The following is a 24,489-nucleotide window of genomic DNA, read 5'->3' on the forward strand; positions in this document are numbered from 1 at the left end:
AGCTTTACTATAAACTTCTTTGTTAAAAATGGAAACCTTTAGTATATAATAAAACAATTTGTTTTTCATTAAGAAAGTCATGTGAGATGTAAATTTCATAATGACGTTGTGCGCTCTAAATTTTGATTATTATTGTGTTCGGCTTTGTTGCATTTCGTAGTTGCAATAAATGGATTTTTTTTAAATCATGAGGGTACAAAAATATCAAAAAAGGTTAATAAAAGTCATTTAAATATACATAAAAAACATTACTGAAATAGACTGGGACTTTTGACTGTAGATTTTGTTGTTGTTCTAACATTTAAATACCATTTATTAATAGAGCGTGCTTCGGCAGATAAATTTTAGTATCTATGTGTTAAAAATATGTTTAATAAAAATTATGTTATGTATGATTATCTGTAGCATTTTATTTCACGAAGGAAGATCGATGAACATGCTGCTTTCCATGAGGTCAGAAGTGTGCTACTAAAAGAGGACATGTTGCAGCATTCTTTCATAACTCTGTAGTTAAAACACTATCTAATACACACTTAACAAACCTAACATACCACAAATTCAAGTATAGTAACATTTACATTTAAGCTCAGGTAAAAAAACAAAATATATCGGTGATGAAGCTTTACTTTTGCATCTTAAATCATGAACAGTTTTTACAGTGTTGCGGTTATGTTAATTTTAAGATTTATTATATCCACACTGCATACATTTGGTTGATTGCACCTGCACAATGTAAATTAATTTCAGCATAAATATAGAACTCAGCAAAATAAATGTTAAACTGCTTTTGTTAGTGTTGACTAGAAACAATGGGGTAAGATTGTTTCACTTGATCATACGAATTCATACACAAGAAGAATTATTGGTGTATTATTTTTCACATAATATTTTGGTATTCTCTTAAGAAACATAATTTTTTATTGAAGCAACTGTGCATCAGATTATCAATTTGCAAGAAAAAAAGAAAATTGTCGAAAACAGTCATAAACTTGGTATTAATGTGTACAATGCATTGAAACTTACTAACTTAAGTACCACATAGTTTACAATTTATTTGAGTTAAGCAGTTATTCATTCCGTATTCGTGATTGGCTAGTCGGTGTTATCACGTGATATCACCGAGTTAGCTGTATAGATTAATTAACAAACAAATCTCAAAGGCATGGATCCAGAAGAAAAACGTTTTACTTATTTACAATTTGTTATTTCGGCCATGCTTCACATTGACTTGATATTTTCATTTTTTTATTTTTTGAAAATTTAAGATACAATCTCCCATTTCAAATGTTTCAATATATTGTAACAATTACCTTAGTCTTAATAAGTTGTTTGTTGAGTAATATATAAAAATGTATATAATTCTTTATTCTGCAGGTGTTTTATTCTTTATATACGTCTGCCAGACCGATGAAAAAATCACACATTTTTTTGGAAAACACTAGAAAATCAGACACAATGAAATGATTTAATATTATGTTTGGAAAATGAAGGTGATATCAGTCACCTCTTCCCTGTTACCATAAACATAATGTTCGCTGCGGTCCGAGAAGGCCTTACTTAAAGTATGAACCGTTTTTAAGGTTTTTGTTGAAAAACTAATTTATATTTAACTTCATCACAAACGGATGTCGTCATCGATTACTAAGCACGAAATGTTCATTTTTGCTTACCAGACCTGTGATTTCGGTCATGTGAACAGTGCTGGAAAAACCCGTCTGACATCCCCCATGTAAGATGAGTCACGCGCAACAACGCGCCACTTCTTATTTCTTTTATTGTAAGGTTAATGAAAAGTATATTATGCCATTCCAATATTACGCAATAAAATATATAAGTATGCAAGACTTTTAATAAAAAATGAAAATAAATAATCATAAAACGCTATTTTTAGAGGCACTATTTGACGTCAATAGTGATTTAAAATTACTGCGCTTTATGACGTCAGTAAACAACGTCACACGCGGTTTTTGGTGAAATGTACAAAAGTGCGTTTTCTACGTCAATTTTTCTACAAAATGATAAATTTAGATATGCAAGAAAAAATATTAGTCATGTTTTCCGGTCCGGATCGAAAAGTCAGACCCTCGGGTACGCTGCGTGGCAAACCTCGTACCGGAAACACATGAAAGATACTTATATTTTGCCATACCTTCCATCTAAAGTCTGCAATGAAAATCTACTGTTAGTGAGCGTTCCATTATATTACTTTTTTAATTGCACCACAGGCCCGGAAGGTTGATGTGAACAGTTGATGCATTATTATGCCATCAGCATTGTATCGCCAGGTCTGTCCACCGCATCTCGCACATCTACCGGAAGATGAGGATGATGAGGGCAAGGCTGGTCATTACTATTGGACAGGCTAGGCTCTGTTGTCCCAAACGAAAAGCACTGTCCGTGAGAAGATTTGTACAGTAGAGTAATCAGTCTGAAATAATAGTGTTTTTCATCAATACACGTAAGTAGTTGCATTTCAAAGGCTTATGATACTGATGTTATGTATCATTTATAGTAAATGCTATGTTAAACAGCATTTTATTTTAAGATTATAAACGAATTGCATTGAGAATGTAGATTGGGTCACATATACAAACCTTATTGTCTGGATTTACAGCACGTGCACATTAAACTGAACATCACTGGAATACAAAATGTACCTAGCCCCAATATCACGAAAGTACTCAAGTCAAATCTCAATCTCAACTCATTTGATCAAATAACAACATCATATATTTCATAATTGTAAATGTTTAACCCTTTTTAAAATCACATTTTCTCATTCATTATGCTGATAAGAATTTGGTCAATATTTAAAGGATACAAAATGAGAGCAAAGATTGCGTTCAATTGAATATTTTTTTAGTTTTACTCAAGTACATTTTGCGTTGTAGAAATATATTTTTAGAATATTGAGCAATCATGTTAATCAACATAACGCCTGTTAGAATGGGCTTTCTAAAAAAGTAAAACATTAATATTTTTTTTAAAAATGTCATACTTAAATGTGGAAAAATGATTTAAAATTGATTTTGAATTTTGACTTAAGTCTTTCGTTATATTGGGGCCTGGTACTTTTCATGACAAATTTAACGTTTTAAACGTTTCCTACATCAATAGGTGTCTCCCGTTGCGATGAAGTATGAATGTACACTGGTGCCTTGGATTAAAGTATTACACAGAATCATTAAAGAAGCACACTTACTCCTAGATAATATTTACCACAATTAACAAATATTGTTTTATATTCCAAAAAGGTGAATAATGTCTAAAACAATAGTTCTTATGAAGAATACCGAGTTCAATTTGAATGAAATGAGCATAAAACACGGTATTTCTACCTTATGAGACTGTAGTAGACCACAGTAAATATTTTAGCATTCACCAAGCATTTAATATTTTTGCGCTCTCTGCTATTAAATACACGATTACTATCTGGTTATCAGTACTTAATATTTTCCATAAATACATTATTTAGTTAGTAGTTAAATGTTTATCAGTCAAAATTGATGTTTCTTATACATGTGTATGTATTGATTATGAATAAGAGTGTCACTTTAAAAGTTGCCCTCTTCACAGACCTGGCAGAGCAGGGTTAGCTGACCAAGACAGATGGCCTCATTAAGAAGATGAACGCCGGTCAGGAGAAAGAACCGAACAATTAAAACAATATTCGAGATTTGACATTTACTTCTATGCACCTTTTTTAATAAATCTGTCTGGGGAGAAAAATCTGCATTTATTGTTACATCGACGCATCTTTTTCAGTGACCCCCTATTTGTTTTACCTCATAAAGTACTGTATAAATTGACAACAAAAGATGCGACATTTAAACAAATAAATATCGCGATTTTTTTCTTCGACATTTACAAAAGGCAAAGGTCTCGATCGCGAGGGCTAATAGGATTCCGTTCGTAACCGATAATCAAGCCTTTTTCCACCACTAAGGCGCATGCGCAAACATTATCGAAGAACGAAACACCAGTGATTCAGTTCCAACAGAAACAGCGGCTTTGTTGAAAGGTATGTTATAATGTTTTCTGTCGACTATTGATAAAATGCAATAATGTTCGGTTTCGTTTTTAATACAAGTGTGGGTTAAACCTTGTGTGAATTTAATGTGTGGCTTAGAGATTATAATTTTATTTTTTACTGCAGGATTGATTATTAAGTGAGATTGTTTAAGGCTTATTTGCAAGCATTGCATTTTCTATCCGGTTGTTTTTAAGTTAGAATACATCAATAATGACTTGTTTGGCCATTTTATATTCACTCAAATAAGAATCTAGCCATGATAATAATGTCATATTTTAATTCTGATAAAATACGTTATAAGTTTAAGATGTTAAATTTCAATTAAAGAACCAATTTGTGTTTGAATTGGATTTGTGGATGTTGTACTTTCTATTAATAAAATCTAACCACAGTAAGCACAAAGAAGACAATCTTATAACAATTAAAAAAAAAATATGTTCCTTTTCAAGAATTTGTTTTTATAATGTAACTTATTAAATATCACTTTTTGATAAAAAAAAATCAAACATTACCCTAGCACATGAGATCCTTTTTTCAGGGAAAACATGATCGGAAATAGTCCATCCGATTCCAAATCTGCAGAAGAAGGCGAAAATAATGATGCTTTTGATGAAATTTATAATGACGCCATCAATAAAAATACTAAAAATAGAACGGAAAATAACAATACCGCACACGACTTTGTAACAATCAACATAAGCGGTCATACGTATGAGATTGAGATTGATGACATTCGAAGAGCTCCTTCATCGCGTTTGCACCGATATGCTTTTAGCGGCAAACAAGCGGCTATGGACTTTAAGGTAAGAAACTCATCTTACATTATTATTGAGTTCAAAAGCTAAACACCGCGATTTATTAGCAGCCACAACTGACTGTATATTTTATCGTTCTGTACTAGCCAATCAAAGGAAAGTATTTCGCGCAATCTTTTCCGCTGATTGGACCACGTGACTGAATCAATTAATTTATTTGAAGCTCATTATAACTGCTTTCATCAGTTCAAAATCTTTTATATTATCTATTCTGAGGTAACAAGAATAATGGTAGTGACCGTTCTATTAGTATTGTGCGAATAAATGACAATGCTATTTACTGATACCGCATTCCAATAATTGGACTTTGTAATGGTCAACACGACACAAAAGACATTTGCGACACATTCCAAACTTGTGACTCACGCTGAAGCGCTTTTGTATGGTTCCAATAACTCAGGTTGTGCTTGCAGTAACTAATTTATAATTAATACGCACTATTAAAATGTTTCAACTTTGTCAGAAGAATTTTATTTTAAATGTACTCTAGGCTGTTATGCTCGGAAATCGAGGTATCATATTACGAACTCAAGTTTGCAAGATATATCACAGAAATACTATGAAGCAACAGACATTTATCATATTCCAGTCTCTAGTCTCAAAGACAACTAATATTGCTAACCATTACGCAAGGAAAATATTTCGTTATAATTAATAGAATGAAACATGTCAGAAATGTATCTGGCAAAAACGCAAATATATCAAATGTACATGTAGTTTTGAAACCAAACGGACGTCCACCTGTCTACTGTAAGAAACACCATCGGTTGAAAACGTGTGAATACTGTTAACAGCGACTTAGCAAAAACACCATAAACATTATTTTAGAGGCCTATCTCGAGTTTCGAAGCTGTGCTCGCCTATTACCAGACAGGAGAGCTACACATGCCGCTGTCCGTCTGCCCCAGTGCCTTCAAGTCTGAGCTAGACTTCTGGGAACTCGATCCCCAAATTATGATGAAATGCTGCTACTACAGGTATGAAAACTTAGTTTGATATTGTAGCTCAACGCAGTTTCATAATGCATATCCACGCAGTTTCTTTATTTTGTAGCGCTTGCAGATGATGTTGTAGCTTAACGCAGTTTTGTTATAAAGAGCAAAGCAGTTTTAGATTAAATTACAACACAATTTCAAACTGTGCTGTTGAGAAATGTGTTGTACGGTTAAGTATTGTAGCAAAATGCGGGAAACTTTGTAGTGTTAGACAATTTAATGTTTAAGCACAACATAGATATATCTGCAATTGTAGTGCATCTCGATTTGACATTGTAGTGCAACGCAATTTGACATTGTTGTGCACAATAGGTTTACAATGAAGCGCACCGCAGGTTTAAAATTCAGAGCATCTCAGTTTTAAAAATTCAGCGCAACGAAATTATTCATTGCAGCTAACCTAGCGTTACTCAGCTCAACGTCAATCTCAGGTAACTCATGCACAGGAACTTTAATTTATATTTGATTTATTCTGATTTTGTTTATTCAAATATAAAGGCGCCCGAATGTCCCCAAATACCTGTTTGTCACAATCGGAGCACTTCGGTAATTTTCCATCGAAAACAACCTCGGATGTGTATGGAAGGATGGAAGGTTAAAGTGACTGTTCATTTTCATGAACTATAACGATAATTTTGACTTAAAGCAACCATTCATTGCTAGTTGCAATTACCCTTTTAAACCATCTCAAATTAATTAAATATAGGGTGGTCATTTTTTAATCAATTCACGTAGAGAATTCAAGTTTTTTTTCTAAAACTTGGATGCCTCCACAGGGCTTATTTTTGCTGATGACGTCATATAAGGTGAAATGGATAGGACTTAAAATAATCATCAAAGTAGCTTTGATAGTCTCAGACCTACAAAGATATTGTCATGGAATTAAAAACTTTCCTTACTGGCGTTAATGGCCAGTTAGGGAATTCATTATTTATATTTTCTTACATTCGGAATCTGCTAATGATGCAGGTTCAAAAGTTTATACGGAAAGAAGAACACAATCAGCAGTTAGGTCGAAATGTGCATTATTAGGATGAACTGTATGGTCGACCAATGCGTTACTAGGATGAACTGTAAGGTTGACCAATGCGTTACTAGGATGAACTGTAAGGTTGACCAATGCATTACTAGGATGAACTCTATAGTCGACCAATGCTTTACTAGTATGAACTGTAAGGTCGACCAATGCTTTACTAGAATGAACTGTAAGGTCGACCAATGCTTTACTAGGATGAACTGTAAGGTCGACCAAATGCATTACTAGGATGAACTGTAAGGTTGACCAATGCATTACTAGGATGAACTGTTATGACGACCAATGCATTACTAGGATGAACTGTAAGGTCGACCAATGCATTACTAGGATGAACTGTAAGGTTGACCAATGCATTACTAGAATGAACTGTAAGGTCGACCAATGCATTACTAGGATGAACTGTAAGGTCGACCAATGCATTACTGGGATGAACTGTAAGGTTGATCAATGCATTACTAGGATGAACTGTAAGGTTGACCAATGCATTACTAGGATGAAGTGTAAGGTCGACCAATGCATTATTAGGATGAACTGTAAGGTCAACCAATGCATTACTAGGATGAACTGTAAGGTTGACCAATGCATTACTAGAATGAACTGTAAGGTCAACCAATGCATTACTAGGATGAACTGTAAGGTCAGCCAATGCATTACTAGGATGAACTGTAAGGTCGACCAATGCATTACTAGGATGAACTGTAAGGTCGACCAATGCATTACTAGGATGAACTGGCATTACTAGGATGAACTGTAAGGTCAACCAATGCATTACTAGGATGAACTGTAAGGTCGACCAAAGCATTTCGAATAGTACAGCTGTAAGGTCGAACAATGCTTTACTAATGTTAATCTGTAAAATCCAACAGTGCTCTACAAAGGTTCAGCTGTCGACCAACACTTTACAAGTAGACTCTGGTGTATATTCTACATAGGATATCACTTATTTAGTATTCGTTTTTTCGGGTGTTCGTTTTATTTCTGAGTCGTAAGATGCCTTTTTGAACTATGGGTTGACGCTTAACATAAAACAATTTGATATAGCCTTCTTGTAAGTATCCAGTATAGCGTTGAGTACTTTAAACCTGGTGTAACCCTAAATGGTTTTGTTGGCAATGGCAACTGGTTTAACCCTAAATGGTTTTGTTGGCAATGGCAACTGGTTTAACCCTAAATGGTTTTGTAGACAACGCCAATTCGGTTTCACCCTAAATGGTTTTGTTGACAATACCAATTAGGTATAACCCTAAATGGTTTTGTTGACAATACCAATTAGGTATAACCCTAAATAGTTTGGCAGTACCAATTAGGTATAACCTTCAATTGTTTTGTTGACAAAATCTAAAGGGGTTTAACACTAAATGATTTTGTTGTTAATGCCAGTGGCGTAGATAGACTATAATTGATTTTCATGCCAGGTTTGTTTGTGTGTTGGTTTGCGTTAGAAGCGCTTTTGGAAACGAACCAGTTTTAGATTTAACGAATTCTTCTCAAAATGAGGATCTGCCAGCCACTGCTTAGTCCTTTTTAAATAAATGGATTTCAACTAACTAAAAAAAGTTTCCAACATGAAATCTGTAAACTCATCCCTTAAACTGCTAGTGCAAAGTCCTTCGGGGTGTCTAAATGATATAGGCATTATGGTATTGACGCTATCGATTTAGTAAAACAATTAAGTTGATTGAAACAAACACTTAATGGGATAATAGTGGGATTTAGTTTGTGATAATCGTGACCTATTTTGTATCATATCAGCTCCAGTCCAATATGATTCATTTTATGATTGGATATTGCATAAGATCGGAGCAGATAAGTTTGCATTGCCGTCATAAATGGGAAATTCATTTGCAATGAACGTTTTGTGATAATTTGTTCAGGCCAAAAACAAATTATGCAATTGTTTCCGTAAATCTATGTCTGAATGCAATATTCACATTGAAGGGGACTCGTTCATAGTTTGTAAAACGTACTTTTTTCGGATTTTGTTTTTAAAAACGAAATTATGTGTGTCAATTTATCACGAGTGTTAAAACTAAAGTACTGACAGCTGGAACCCTTCAACAAATGATTAAATATGCTCAAATATTATCTTTAAAGCCCACAATTTCCGAGACCGTTGCCTACGCAATTTAGCAAAAGGCTGTAGGGTAATTGTTTGATTGTTCTTATTACGTAATAGATTTAATGTACATAATAAATATTTAAATATCAAGCGTGAAATGTAGTCCGTGGGACCGCGTGGTTTAGAGTTTAGTTTTTTTCGACTGTACCAGTGTGGACTTTCTTTGTTTTCGTTTTTATACTTAAATTGTTTGTGTTTGTTTGCGAATTCGTAAACAAAGAGCAAAATAATTATAAAATAGGTACCTGTTTTCAGATGCAAACAGAAAAAAAGAAATGAATGGTCCAAAAATATAAGCGAGTCACTTTAAAACTGCCACTAGAGCGCTCTACCGCAGAACATGTTCCAATGTTTACAACTCTGCCATATAGGACAAGCTTCGGGATGTAACTCGTCAATAGGCTCTAAGATAAACGAAAATGTGATGAAGCTGACTGCGATTAGCTGAATTATCACTGCGCTAAGTGGACCAATTCGATATCGTTAACAATTTACTGAAATAAATCATTTTGATTCCTGTTTAAATAACGGTTTAGAGAAACTTATAAGTATTTTATCTAAACGGAGAAATCATTAATGGTTCGAAAAACAAGAAACATATAAATTATTGCGCATTAAATTGAGTTACAGCAATAAAAAATGCGTTCAAACGATATCATAGAAATTAAAAAGTCATAACTTCTGTTTATAATGGTGAACTACCCGAGGAAAAAACAAACAAATATTTCAGAATTAATACGAATGTATAAAATAACACACAATAAAGGCCAACCTGTTGACACTATTTACAGATGGTGTTCTTTATAAGATTACCTGACGGTGTTCTTATTTTCAGAGAATTATCAATAAAACATAACGCTTTTTTTAAATTAGCTCTCCAACCATTGATGATAACAATGCTTATAATATTATCACTTTTATATTGTCAGTGGTGTGTGTGTGTGGGGGGGGGGGAGGGTGAGAGGTTGGGGGCTAGGAAGGGGTAGGAATTTCCAACACAAATTGTTGGGCTGATACTCAAATTGGTAAAGCCAAATTGCCAACGGGCAGACCGTTTTCCGATTGGATTCCCATTGGAACAATTGACATACCGAACCCATTTTATAAGTACAAACATTCCGTAAACAACGAGGAAAATCCGGATAGCCAAACTTAATCCGGATACTGTTATATTTGTTTGTTGGCTAAATGCCAAAACCATGTTTAAAATCCATCAATTTAAAAACAGCGAATTTCAAGTGATTGGGAAAGAGAGTGGGATTACAGCCTATTGAATATGATACAATGGAGAAATATCAATACCATTTTGCAAAAGTATTGCTATTTTGCAGATACCTGTCGCACGAGGATGACATGGAAACCATCGACCATTTTCACAGGCACCTGTTTCCTGACGATGTTGTGCGAAAACGGAAGCGAACTTTGCTGCCCAACCTCCGGCAGAAACTGTGGAACATCATCGACTTCAATGATAAAAATATCATCACGACGGTAAGTGGTTTCCAAAAAGCAACACAATTAAGCACCATTGATGCGTTAATACAGCGGTCTGTAAAGCCACACCAAATTGATATTTTGTTCCTTGGATTTTGCCCTTATAGCGAGCGAAAAAACACATTATTTTTCGTCATTTTTTTTCAAAAGAAAGTGAGCGATGGTCGATTTTGTTTTTTATTCTCAATATAAAAAAGTAAGCTTGCTCACTATAACTGCACTTTAACCCATTTCAATAGAATTTGTTGACATTGACCTAATGTACATACTATTTATTCATCCATTTTAAGAAAGAACAGTGTATGGATAAACCCAATTTCTAAGAAATAAGTATAACATTATAGTATAGTATAACATGTTATGTTAGGTGATGAAGGTTTGAAAAAATATCAACCTGAATCACTTCAACATCATTTCAACTGTATTTTCTTTTAGACATTTATTATAATTGATTTTGGATAGTTAAAAAATGAATTGTTAGCATGTTTTACACAGGCAGCATCAAACAGTTTAAGAAACCATAGACATTTTCATTTCCTGATTTAATTTTGTTTTTAATATCACAATACATCCATTGGTATGTGCTATCCAAAATGAGCAATAAAGGGGTATGTTCAGAATAAGATCAAGGCCAATGAATTGTTTTATTCATCCCAGATTATCAGAATGAGAAATCACGTGACTTAAACGGGGTTTTCACATGCGTCACCACGGGTCAAAACCGATGTAAACAAACAAAAAAGTGACTTTAATTCCTAAATTACTTTTTTAAAATACAAGCTATACGGTAAATGCTATAAGGTAAAGGCTTACCTTATAAATATCTGTGTATAGAAACATAAACTCAATATTATCTTGGAATGATACTTGAGTATACTTGCAAATGATTTGTTCTGACACATCTACCCTCTCTCTCTGTTGAATGAAACAACCTCATACAAATTAGTTTGGCTTAAATAAAAATATCATTATGAAATATTAGATGAAACTTAACGGTCATAAAAGCAATAAAAGTTCCCTTGAAATCGTAAATGTATTAATTGTTTGAGAAAGTGTTGTTGTTTTTTCATTTGTAAGAAATAATTATAGTTGTAAACTAATTCAGTAATGCGTTATAGTGTTACAGCCACATTTTAGACAATGCATATACTTTATCATAGGCAATTTACAACTGTCAGTGAATTTCCTGACACCTGGCGCACCTGAGCGCACTTGCAATTTCTATCAATCTTATACCTGTTAAAGCTTGGTTTATTAATGTCGATTTTTATAATGCCGCGAGCTGTTTATTGTTTAAAAATATGTTGTCCAAAGGAAAATCAATTTATTTTTAAAAAGATTCTTTATGCTTTACTTGAAACTATAGTGTTTTTTAATAAAGAAGAATGAACTTAATCTGTTTTTTTTTGTCATCTGAGCTTCATTATCTCTTTAAAGTACAACGTTTGTTCACGACTACAAGCAAATGATTAAATGCAATTTGTCATATTCTCATGTTTCTTTTGCTGGTGTGTTGTATCATATGTGAAATAGCCTCTAAAAAGGATACCAAAGATGGTTAAAGTTTTAACTTTACTTGAAGCAGTACTATCTTGGGAACATTTCAGTGGAAAGGAAAGCAGAATATCTCAAATTTTGACGTTGCTATAGCTTAAAAAGGGTATATAAAAACAAAATGAAATTGCTTGCTAAAATGAAGTATTTATAAACGAAACAGCCGAATGATGTTTCACATTTTATTACGAATAATTAGGATTTAGCCAGGTTTTAAAATGGACAGGTTGCTGCAGACAAGGTACTGAGGTAGAAAAGGGCTCTAAAATTATGAAAATGACAATTTGTTTTAGAAATAATGTTTAATTGAAGTAATATTAAGTTTTAACTGCCAAATATGTTTGTATTTATAGCCATAGCATAAGCTTTAATGAATCATATCTGATTGTATTGAATAGTGTTTTCTATTAAGGCAGGATGGTGAACATTCTGGTTTCCATCAGGGCAGAAGGGCGCTTACATAATTGGACAGGGTGCAGCACTTTTCAATAACTCTTTTGTTAAAACCCTACCTTTAACAAACTTAAAAATAAAATGAAGTAACAATTACAATTTAGCTCAGGTTAAAACAAATTATAAGTGAAAAAGCTCTACTAAAACAACTTCAAACATGAGTTTAACATGGTGTTGTTTGATCCAAAACCATCACAATACAGCGTTGCGGTTGCTAATTCTAAGCGGCATTTTAACCACATATTAGAATGACCAAACAGTTTACTGCATTGCAACTGTAGAAATGTGTTTGATTGCACCTGTGAAATGTAAGTATATCATCATATTTTTTTCTAAACCGAATAAACCGAGGACTGCCCATTGTATTTAAAGATCATTAGTATACTTTTTAGTTAGAATACTTGGCATACTCGAGTCAATTTTGAAGGTCCTTTTATTCAGTAACTGATGAAAATTATTCCTGTTTATTGTTTATCCGCAGACTTAACATGTAGTTTGAAGCTTGCATAGGTTAAAGAGTTAAAATTGCCATTAATCCTATTGCATTAATGAAAAGTACACCATTTTTGTTTACTTCCCCAATGTTAACGCGATAACATACGTTATGAAATGAGTTTAAAATGATGGCATATCCTAAACAGTGTCCGAGGTATAACGGTATGCATTTACATATGCGCTATATAATAGAAATACGAGTACGTCCTCCCATTTTTTGTTTTATTTGACTACATGATTTATGGTGTCAACGTTACCATTTTTTAAACCTTTAATTCAATTTGATTCCCTCAAAAAATAGCAAATACAAGAATAATTTGACACTATTATACTTCAACTTTACACGCCGATGGTCATATTGGGCGATTTTGGAACGGTCCATGGTTCCCAATTTATAGTGTCCTTTACAGATATAGTTCTGGCTGTGCATGCTGTCAGTCATTTAAAGCGATGTTTGAACGGTCCCCGAACCCAATTTATACCGTGCTGTTCTGATATGTTTCTGGCTGTGAACGTTGATTGTCTTTTTGAGAGATGTAGGAACGGTCCCGTGACCCCAATATATACTGCCCCTTTTAAAAATATTTCAGGCTGTGCTTGCTGATGCTCATTTAGAGCAATGTTGGAGCGGCCCTTGACCACAATATATACCGTCTTTTTCAGATCAATTACTGGCTTTGCACGCTGTTGGTCATTTGAAGCGATGTTAGAACGGTCCCTGTAACCCAATTTATTCTTTCCTTTTAAGATCTGTTTCTGGCTTTAGCGCAATGTTTGCATGGTCCTTGAACCTCAATATATACCGTTATTTCAGATCTATTTCTGGCTGTGCACGCTGATGGTAATTCTGAGCGTAATGACCCTCGCCTTGAGTAGTCTCCCGCAATTCAAAAGGAACCTGACCAAATGTGAATTGGAAGATTACCTCGGCAAAGAGATGCAAATGGTTTCAAGAGCAACCGCCAACGCTGACGACTCGTGCGAGGAGCCGCTGGCGGATGACGTGTATTCTGGAGTAATTACAGATTTTGAGGAAATCGAAGTCAAAGATAAATCGGAATTAACTGAAGACGACGTTATTGTGAAAGAGTTTGAAAGGAAAGTTAATGTGACGGATTCAGGACTGAAACCAACTGAGACTACAAACGATTTTGCTAAGAATGATTTTCAAAGAAAAGGAAACGTCTCTGAAAATGACAACTCGGAGAACTCAACTTTTGTTCCGGCTCTTGTGCGTTCAGCGTTTGATTTTCGGTTCAATTTGGCAGATACGGTTGAGGATAGTGAATTTATCGAGCATGTTTTTCAAGCTTTAAGGCCAAATGTCGGTATCGAAAAGAAAACGGTTCGAATCAAAACATTAGTTTATCTAGACACCATCGCTCTCGGATTTTTCACTCTGGATTTATTGTTGCGCATTTTCTCTTGTCCAAATATCAAAAAATATTTTCTTTCGACAATCAACGTCATCGATGCGCTTGCCGTTCTTTCTTCATACGCACATTTGACCGTGAATATTTTGCGCAAGAATGAACAATACGAATTTTCCAATTTCGACATTCTGGAGATTTTCCAAGTCCTACGCGTCGTTCGTTTATTGAGAATTGTTCGAGATGTGATTGGGTTTAAGGTTTTATCGTTTTCGCTGCGACATTCGTCTAAAGATTTGTTCGTTCTGTTCCTCTACATGATTCTCGGGATGACGATCTTTGCAAATTTCATCTTCTTTGTTGAGAGTGAGCAGGCAATCGATAGCATTCCGACGGGTTGGTGGTGGGCCATAAGCACGCTAACGACGGTCGGGTACGGTGATGTTACGCCTACTACTTTATACGGACGTCTGATTGGCGGAATTTGTGCGGTTTCCGGCGTGGTTGTTATGGCAATCTCGATTCCCGTTTTCGTGAAAACCTTCATGTTGCTTTACGCGTATGCCGTTTTGTATAAGAAGTCTCTTCATAAACCGGAAGACACACATCGCTATATTCACCGTATCGGTCGCCAAAACGCCGCTGCTCTACAGAAGCAATTGAACAATTCCAATATTTAGTCCGATTTTCAGATGTAATTGATGCTGTCGTCAGATAATTTGTTAAAATTAGTATGCGCGTCTGACTTATGCTTTTAGCACAAACGTTAACTCATTATAATCAATAACTATTAAAATAAGTAATGATGACGTCATAAAGCAGCATCTAGCGTTTTTATCGCTATCCTGCTTGTATTTCTGTACATATATGATCATTTGTATGGTACTATTTCCAAATATTTAAACATTAGTTTCAATCCATAAATAAAATCTAAGACGAAGTTTCATGGATTTCGACAATATCGGATATTTTCCGATGGACGCAACTTCTTCGGAATTGTTCGGATCGCGAATCATCGCGTAAAATATGAATTGAAAATTAGTTTGAATGTTGTTATTGTTTGAATTTTGTCAGCAGGCCTCAAAGTTTTTAAATGACATGTTAAAAAGTGTCAATTTAATATTTGTTACCTTTATTGTTGACATTTGCATGTCAAGGTTTAAGTAAAATAATGATTTAACTATCAACAATGAACAATATTTAAACGCGTTACCATGACGTTATATTATCAACGGTGTCCGGTTACGGTCGCGTCATACTATTTCCAGAATGGGTGCGAACTAATAACTGTAATGTTTTCCTAAATTAAATTAATTGTTTTCATAACCATTTTGGAAAGAAAAAAATAAATATTCGTGTAGATTAAAGTAATGAATTGCAGTTTTGATGTCAGTATCGGGGATAGGAACGCAGCTGGAGAAAGGCTGGGGTTATTGAATTCAAGGTCACATCGTTTAGATGCTATATATTGAAAATGCATAAGCGTGTTGATCAATACGTAGGTTGAGTTACTGTATAAGACTAAACTGACCCTTCCAATGCAATAATGCAATCATGTATTGACAATACTCTCTTAATGCGAGTGTGGTCAGTTTGTTGTGTTTGAACTTTTGTGTCTCGCGTTTAGGTCCGTTTGTGCATCGCACCTTCTTTTTGCCTATAAGCAAAATTACGATGAAAGCTACAGGTACAAGCTCAGTAGTCGAACATAAAAAATAAATAAACCCTGTTCAAGAGGAACACGGCAAGAACTCAAGCGACGATGCACTATGGATAAAACATATTATCATCACATACACAAATACAATCACCAAAAGCAGACCATAGCCATATCGAAATTGCTTAATGATTTAATGATGAAAATATCGTCCTGGAACAGTCAGTGAAACAAGAGTTCTTATTGTTTTACTGTTTTATTTTAACTTTATTGTGTTGTACATAGCTTTGTTTATAAAGCGTTCATGTTATTTTAGGTATCAGATGTACAATTGAGAGAAAATCGAACACACAGTTACCTCATGCTTCTTTTTTATTTGAGAGTTTAATACGTAGAGGTTAGATAACTATACACATATACAAGAACATCATTAATCGAGATCAAGCTGTCATAGTCTATTTACTTACCTATGATTTTATTTTTCAGTCATTTATTTTACATGCTTATAATCAGAAAGCAACACCCATTCAAATTATACTTACCTTGTATGTGGTCAACACGCGGCAATATTTAACAATATCAACAATGGAATGATGAAACGACAAGCTTAATTGTACATCGTATACCTTTATTGGCTAGATGGATATGTCATGTAACTGGTGTTCAAAGGTTTTTTCATTACACCTATTATATATGAATTTATCGTTGGATTCACCCGATACACTGCTGCGCTGTGTATCGTTATGTCCCGTGGCTAGGAAAATCTCGTAATCATGTATAGGTCATGAGCCTGTTTCATTGGTTCCGCAAGGAATCAATGCGGATATATGCACAGACACTCGTTCTAATGTTCTTTCCGTAAAAACTAAAAACATAATTTGGCGAAAGCTCAAATTGAACTCGGCTTGAACATTCACTGAGTCCATTCGCCTACAGTGAAAACTGACAATAAAGGGTAAATGTTTGATACCATTTTTATTTCACTGATAAATCTCTTTAAATCACTGGATAGTAGAATGTGTTTATATGAGTCGGTATTGTCGAATAAACACACACGTATCAGGTCTAGTGTTCTGTTAGCGCGTCGCGTTGTTCTTCCCAGTTTTAATAAGTTTCAAATTGCCCGGGAAATTTTTAGCAGAGTCATAGCTACTGTAAAAAACTGATACAAATATTGTATGACATGATAAAATGCTTGTTAACGTAATCAGGCTAAGGTAATGTTAAATAGCGGTGAAAATATCGATAAACATATTTCACTCGATGAAATGCGATTTTCCATGGCATTTTAGATGCACTACGATCACCGCTTTATTACTTATTTTATGGATTGCTTATTGCTCTTCAGCCATATTTGCATTTTCTCTATTTCGTATATAAGATGACCTGTATTTAAACTATTTAAGTAGGCTATGATGAGGTTTTCTTTACCATAGTTCCAATGATGTAACATAAAGCAAGTGATATATGATGCATATCGGAGTAAAGGCAAATCATCCACCATTAAAACAAGGAAATGCTACTGGTGATGTATTAATTTAAAGTAACAAAATGATGATTTGTTTAAGTTTTCACAGATATTATGCTATTTAAGAAACAAACTTATACAATTGCTATATTAACATTTTAAAATTTTGTTCTATTACCTCAAGCTAGAAGGGTCGTTAATATGTTATAAAGCATTATTATCCATTCAATATTAATATAATGGTTAATCAATATATTAAATTAAAAATAATATCGATGTTAATATCTAAAATGCACTAACACTTTTGTACCTAAGGAAGGATGTCTTACCTTAAACTAACTACTAGTAATTAGTTATTAATATCCTATACATGTCAATGTGTTATTTCTATTGATCACGTATTATGAAATCTGACCCACAAATAAGCTCCTTTCCTTGGAGCTAGTTTTACGGTAATGATAGACGTTGATGCCTTATGACCTTACAAAATGTTGTTACCAATTGAAAGAAATTGCTTGAAAATGAATGACATAAAAGTATACATACAGTTATTTCCCTTTGTATATTTGCTCTTTATTTCGACTGAAATCGGACGTGAAATGACCTATATCATTTTGGATAAAACTGTTGTATTTTCTCCCCCCTCATAAAACTCTTTTAAATGTTAACAAAAAGACAAGGGTCACCAGCCATAATCATTTGCCATTTTGGTCTTTTGTTACCTTAATGTACATCATTCATTTAACGCCACTGATTAAGAAACATACTGGGTGAAAAATTGTTTCTTTGTTGTATTTTTGCGTACTATTGATGGATAAATTACCTTGTAGGTGTTTCACTTGATGACAATTGTCTGAGTTAAATGTAATAAAAGTATACACCATGTGTTGTTGGCTGCATTATAGCCATCTTAATCAAACCTAGCAAGAAAGGCAAGCTGTTTTGAAATATATTGTTGTTATTCTCTCTCAGAAAGGTATCAAGTTTAAAAACGTTTACAAATAAGTGCAAGGTTTATTTACGACATCTATTTAATATAAATCAATTGTATAGTTGTATTTTATAATGTATTGAACATTTTAATGAGCATGATGAACTTTTAATTATATATATTTTCATAGTGCTAACCAAGATCATTTTTTAGGGTATGGGGAGAGAGAGAGTTATAAAGACAAAACAGAGAGAGAGGGAGATAGAGGAAGGGAGTGAATGGGAGATGAACACATATACATCACAGAGCGGGAGAGGGTTGGACGAATAGAGAGAGAGAGAGAGAGAGAGAGAGAGAGAGAGAGAGAGAGAGAGAGAAATAGACGGGAGAGAGTTGATAGGTGATAAATAATACAATACATCGATAGGAAGCGGGTTGGCAAAAACAGGGATAGGGGGGATGGAGGCTGTTATAGAGAGCAAAGAGAGAGGAAAATAGACGGGAGAGAGTGGATGGAAGATAAATAAGACAAACCATACAGAGGAAGCGGATGGGCGGAGAGAGAGAGAGAGAGAGAGAGAGAGAGAGAGAGAGAGAGAGAGAGGGAGAGAGATGTAAGGGAACCGGCGTTGCTTGGTTTCGAGGATGGTTATTTTTGTTGCATATTTTTATTTTGTTTTATTTTTATTTAGACAGTTTGTATTCGTTTTGCGGAGGTTTTGTACGCACAAGCGTTTTATTCGTATTGGTAGTTGTGCCTGAAATAACATTGACATAAAATTTATACACATTAGTAACGTCATATGTTTTCATAAATTGTATTGTTGTTTCAAATGAAATAAAACACACATCCAAGATCTAATCGTGATTTTTCTTCGATTTGATTTAGTATAAATCAATCGTGTGAACTCAGCAGAGGATTGGAACTACATAACTGTAATACAAAAGTTCATGCAAATATTTTATACGGCACATCTGTGGAACACATCATTGCATCAGCTGGTGTACAATTGTTTCAAACACCTAAACATGGTATTCTATTATGTTAACAATACATAATGTTATTTTCCTATTTGTTTTGAACTTGAAACATCTTTGTACTTGATACTTACAGATCAGATTAATTAAACCGAGATGGATTGTCGTTTTAATGTATCCGATATGCAAATATGCCTTATTTCATTTAATCAGGTTGTCCGGTTAGCGCATTTGATAGCCCATTCGCTTTTTAGCCAACGAAAATGAAAATAGAAACAAAATCACCAAACAGCTTTATTCGTCGGGAACCGGGTGCTAAAATTGTAATTCGGCAAAAAGGACCCGCCCGGGTACCCGGGTTTTCGTCAATGTTTATAAAGAATAGATTGTGTTACGCATTCTCTCTAATGTCATTCAACGCGAGTTTATGCCGTTAAACTTAAGACAGGGTGAATGTTTCAAGTATAAATGGATGTTTTCTGGAAAAGATGTCATTCCTGTTCCGATTAAATAATATTTGATTATGGTATCAACTTTATTAGACGCTGACTAGCGGAAATTATTTTCTGCATCAAAGCGAAATTCAATATCATTTGAATCTTTAAAGGAGTTTCAAGCAATCTTATTTCTATTGTGGAGAAATATGAGAAAGCAAAGTCTGATAAATGCTGGTGTTATAATCGTTTCCATGGAAATGATTATTCATAAGTTTCCACATAAAAATTCTCTCTCCATTTTCTCCTATTGTATTGTGCATCTCCCTGACTTGTTGCATAGGCGGCTCCTGAATTTGGCGCTAGCGCGGGCGAACCGTTTGACTTTACGACTCTCATCCTAATCCGAAATATAAATGGTTTAAGTGTGGCAAGGGGTAACCTTATAGCAATCCATTTATTGCTTTAAAACACAAATATTTGTTACTTATATGACTGGTTATATTGAAATATTTACACCTCAACTTCCATTCCTTAAATGAACTGCCTTTCGTCAATTGCGTTCATCAATCGATGAACGCAACATCTTCGGATATGTTCGGATCGCAATTTATTGCATAACAATATACATGAAAAATATTGATACTGTTATTATTTGTATTGTGTCAGCAGGTCCCGTAAAAAATATATCAACATTTTAGAAAGTATTATTTTTTAAATTTTAAATGAATAGTTGCCTTAAGTGTTTGAATTTTACGTTTAAAAGTGATTTTAAGTGGCTGATCTTTTCCCGCATTATTGTGACGTCATTTGAAAAAATGCTTCCGGTTACAGTCGGGTCATTCTATTTACAGAATGGGTAGGAAAGAGTTACTGAAATGTTTTCTTATATAAAATGAAGTATTTCTTTAACAATTATTGAATGAAATAATGAACTATTGGTGTAAATATAAGTAATGAATTGCGGGCTTGATGTCATTATCGGGGATATGAACGCAATTAGGCTGGTCAAAGTACGCGTGGTGTCCTTCGGACTCCACATACTTTGATCAGCCAAATTGCGTTCATACCCCGATAATGACATTAAGCCCGCAATTCATTCCTTAAATAGTACGTATCAATAACGGGGCTGATTTCCGTTGGTAAAATATTTAGTAGCAGCGGTGGGATTCGGACCCACGCCTCCGAAGAGACTGGTGCCTTAAACCAGCGCCTTAGACCGCTCGACCACGCTACCTTTTATCATACTGAGACAGTTATTGAATCATACTCAGACTTTTGAATCCGTGTAGTATATAGTTTACAATACGGATGTTACAATCGCGTTGTTTTAGATAGTTTACCGAAGATAAAACTAAAAACATACATCTTGTAATGTTAAGGTAGCGTTGCCGAGCGGTTTAATGCGCTGATTTTAGGCAACAGTCTCTTCGCAGTCGTGGGTTCGAATCCAACCGCTCCCACATTTTTTTTAAATTGTCTTAGAAAGATAGGCAACGGTTTTGGAAGCCTACATTGATGGGTTCGATTGTGGGCACGGCCATTTATTTGAGTCTTACAAATATTTTACAAATTGCAGTCAAAAATTTCCTGGACTGGTTATATATTTCACAATTTTGACGTCTGACTATGACGATACTCGTCACACATAAATCCTAACATATACATATATGTAGTGTTTGAATAACTAGAAGGTCAGCATATAAATAAGGAATGTCTTTATTTTTTACCCTTTTTTCAGTTTTAGATAAGAAGTAAGACTAATTGTAAATGCATTAGCCTAATTGAAAAATGATAGTGTAATTAACATAAAATGTTATTGAGCAAATTTTATCAACATTCCAATACAAATACATAATCAAATTTCAGGATTGGAACGGTAGAAATAAACTAATAGAAGAATACAAGCTCATATTAAATAATGTTTAAATTTTAGGCAATTGAATGATAGACATTAAATGCAATAACCTTTATTGTAGAAAAAACGACAACTTTATTCTAAATAAATCAACTGTATTGAAGTAGAAAAAATATAGTATGAGAAAGAACGAAGAAGAACAGAAGGAAAGGCAAAGTAAAAGATGTGTTAGGGTACTTTGTACTCCATTACATGGCGAATTGTAAGGGATGTTGTTCATGCGTTTATGTTTATTTAAATTATCTTCGACCAGAATTGATCAAAAGGGGGCACCTAAGAAAATGAGTATAGTCTTTCTATGAAGTATATTATACTTAGAAAAACAACTCAGTAGGCGCTTTTAAAGTATTTGCAAGATTTTCATCCCCGCACGCCCCCCTTTTTATCCTACGCCCCTCATTTTGTTTACTTAAAATGATATGCTGAACTAGGTTTTGTACTTGCGAATCGGTCAGGTACTCTCCGGGAACGGCGTTTATTCATACCTTAAGTGTCGTTGTACTAAATGAAAGAAATGAGAATTGTTACGACCATGTTCGTTATTCGTCTATAAACACATGCATATGGTCCCTTTTGCATTAAAGTGACACTCGTATTTAAAATCAATACATACACATTTATAACAATAATAAATTTTGAATGATAAACCTTTAACTACTTACTAAATAATGATTTTATGGTAAATATTCGTTAATGATAACAAGATTCTAACCGTGTATCTAATAGCTGAAAACGCTCAAATATTATATGACTGGTGAGTGCTAAAAGATTTAAATTGATCACTTATCGTCATATAAGATAAAAATACCATGTTTTCTCCCACCTCAGATAAGTAGATCATTTAATTTAACCATGCTAGAAATTCTTATCTTGCCCACGGGCGAAGATAAAATGCCCGTATGGAACTTCTTTTAATGGTCATCACATTGTAATTACCTCCCTTGTTGAAGACTGTCGTCTGTAGCGCATCATGGAAACCTTGTCTGGTGGCAATATTTAGAACGCGAGTTAATTATTTTTCGCTTCAAATGTCACCAGAAAACAGTTTTCACGCACCTTTCAGGAAATAATGCTTCACTCTTCTTAGAACTATTTAATGACCGATCAGACCATTTACATACTCTGAATCAATCACTGCGCGAATATCCATGACAACCATGAATTATTGCATATCCGTACGCAATTATTTTCACTAAGAACAAAAGTGTTCCGGCAAAAAAATACATTTTTACTTAATTGTGTTTAACTGAGGTGGGAGAAAAAGCATCTACCATAGCCGCTCGTGTAAGATAGGTTCATCGTCGGCCGACCCTCGCGCAGGGTGTTTTGCGGAAACTCGGTAAACCTCGTTTCCGCAAACCACCATACGCTCGGGTCGGAATGAACCTATCTTACACTCTCGGCCATGGAAGATACTTATATTCTGCACCTTTCTTTCAATTTAAAAGACAGTAAACCACATAACAACCATTGTTTCCGATATTTATTCATCCTTTGGGGTAAATTAAAACAATAGTGGACTAAAAGTGCACCTTTAAGATGCAGATACTTAAATCAAGGATCAGCCTATTGTATTAAAACTAGACAATAACAAGATCAATAGCTTTCATGTATATTGTTATGCAATGAATTACGATCCGAACATATCCGAAAATGTTGCGTTCATCGATTGATGAACGCAATTGCCGAAAGGCAGTTCATTTAAGGCAAATCATCCACCATTGAAACAAGGAAGTGCTACTGGTGATGTTTTAATTTAAAGTAACAAAATGATGATTTCATTAAGTTTTCACGGAATGTTTGTCTTAAACAGATATTATGTTATTTAAGAAACAAACTTATACAATTGCTATATCAACATTTTAAAATTTTGTCCTATTACCTCCCTTTAAATTACCATATCAAGCTAGTAGAGTCGTTAATATGTTATAAAGCATTATTATCCATTCAATATTAATATAATGGTTAATCAATATATTAAATTAAAAATAATATCGATGTTAATATCTAAAATGCACTAACACAACTTTGTACCTAAGGAAGGATGTCTTACCTTAAAATAACTACTAGTAATTAGTTAATAATATCCTTTACATGTCAAGGTGTTATTTCTGTTGATCACGTATTATGAAATCTGACCCACAAATAAGCTCCTTTCCTTGGAGCTAGTTTTACGGTAATGATAGACGTTGATGCCTTATGACCTTACAAAATGTTGTTACCAATTGAAAGAAATTGCTTGAAAAATGAATGACATAAAAGTATACATACAGTTATTTCCCTTTGTATATTTGCTCTTTATTTCGACTGAAATCGGACGTGAAATGACCTATATCATTTTGGATAAAACTGTTGTATTTTCTCCCCCCTCATCAAACTCTTTTAAATGTTAACAAAAAGACATAGGGTCACCAGCCATACTCATTTGCCATTTTGGTCTTTTGTTACCTCAATGTACATCATTCATTTAACGCCTATGATTAAAAAAACATACTGGGTGAAATATTGTTTCTTTGTTGTATTTTTGCGTACTATTGACGGAAGCGTTCCAGGTAAATCTCCTTTCAAACCAAATTAATTTTCATGGTATTTTGTTGTTCGCTCTATCTCATACGATTGAAATCAATATTAATGGATACATTACCTTGTAGGTGTTTCACTTGATGACAATTGTCTGAGTTAAATGTAATAAAAGTATACACCATGTGTTGTTGGCTGCATTATAGCCATCTTAATCAA

The 24,489-nt window shown here is 34.1% G+C and overlaps 1 protein-coding gene across 1 annotated transcript; it reads left to right on the top strand.

Annotated features, from left to right (window-relative positions):
- Positions 1–4,578: 4,578 nt before the first annotated feature.
- Positions 4,579–15,044, top strand: LOC128245870 (potassium voltage-gated channel subfamily B member 2-like). Its single transcript, XM_052964091.1, has 4 exons — positions 4,579–4,836; positions 5,677–5,825; positions 10,330–10,489; positions 13,809–15,044. Exons 1-4 carry the CDS (start codon positions 4,579–4,581, stop codon positions 15,042–15,044), a joined length of 1,803 nt encoding a protein of 600 aa, XP_052820051.1.
- The last annotated feature ends 9,445 nt before the right edge of the window (positions 15,045–24,489 follow it).

Source organism: Mya arenaria, chromosome 9 (genome assembly GCF_026914265.1).
Source record: "Mya arenaria isolate MELC-2E11 chromosome 9, ASM2691426v1".
NCBI classification, from domain to species: Eukaryota; Metazoa; Mollusca; class Bivalvia; order Myida; family Myidae; genus Mya; species Mya arenaria.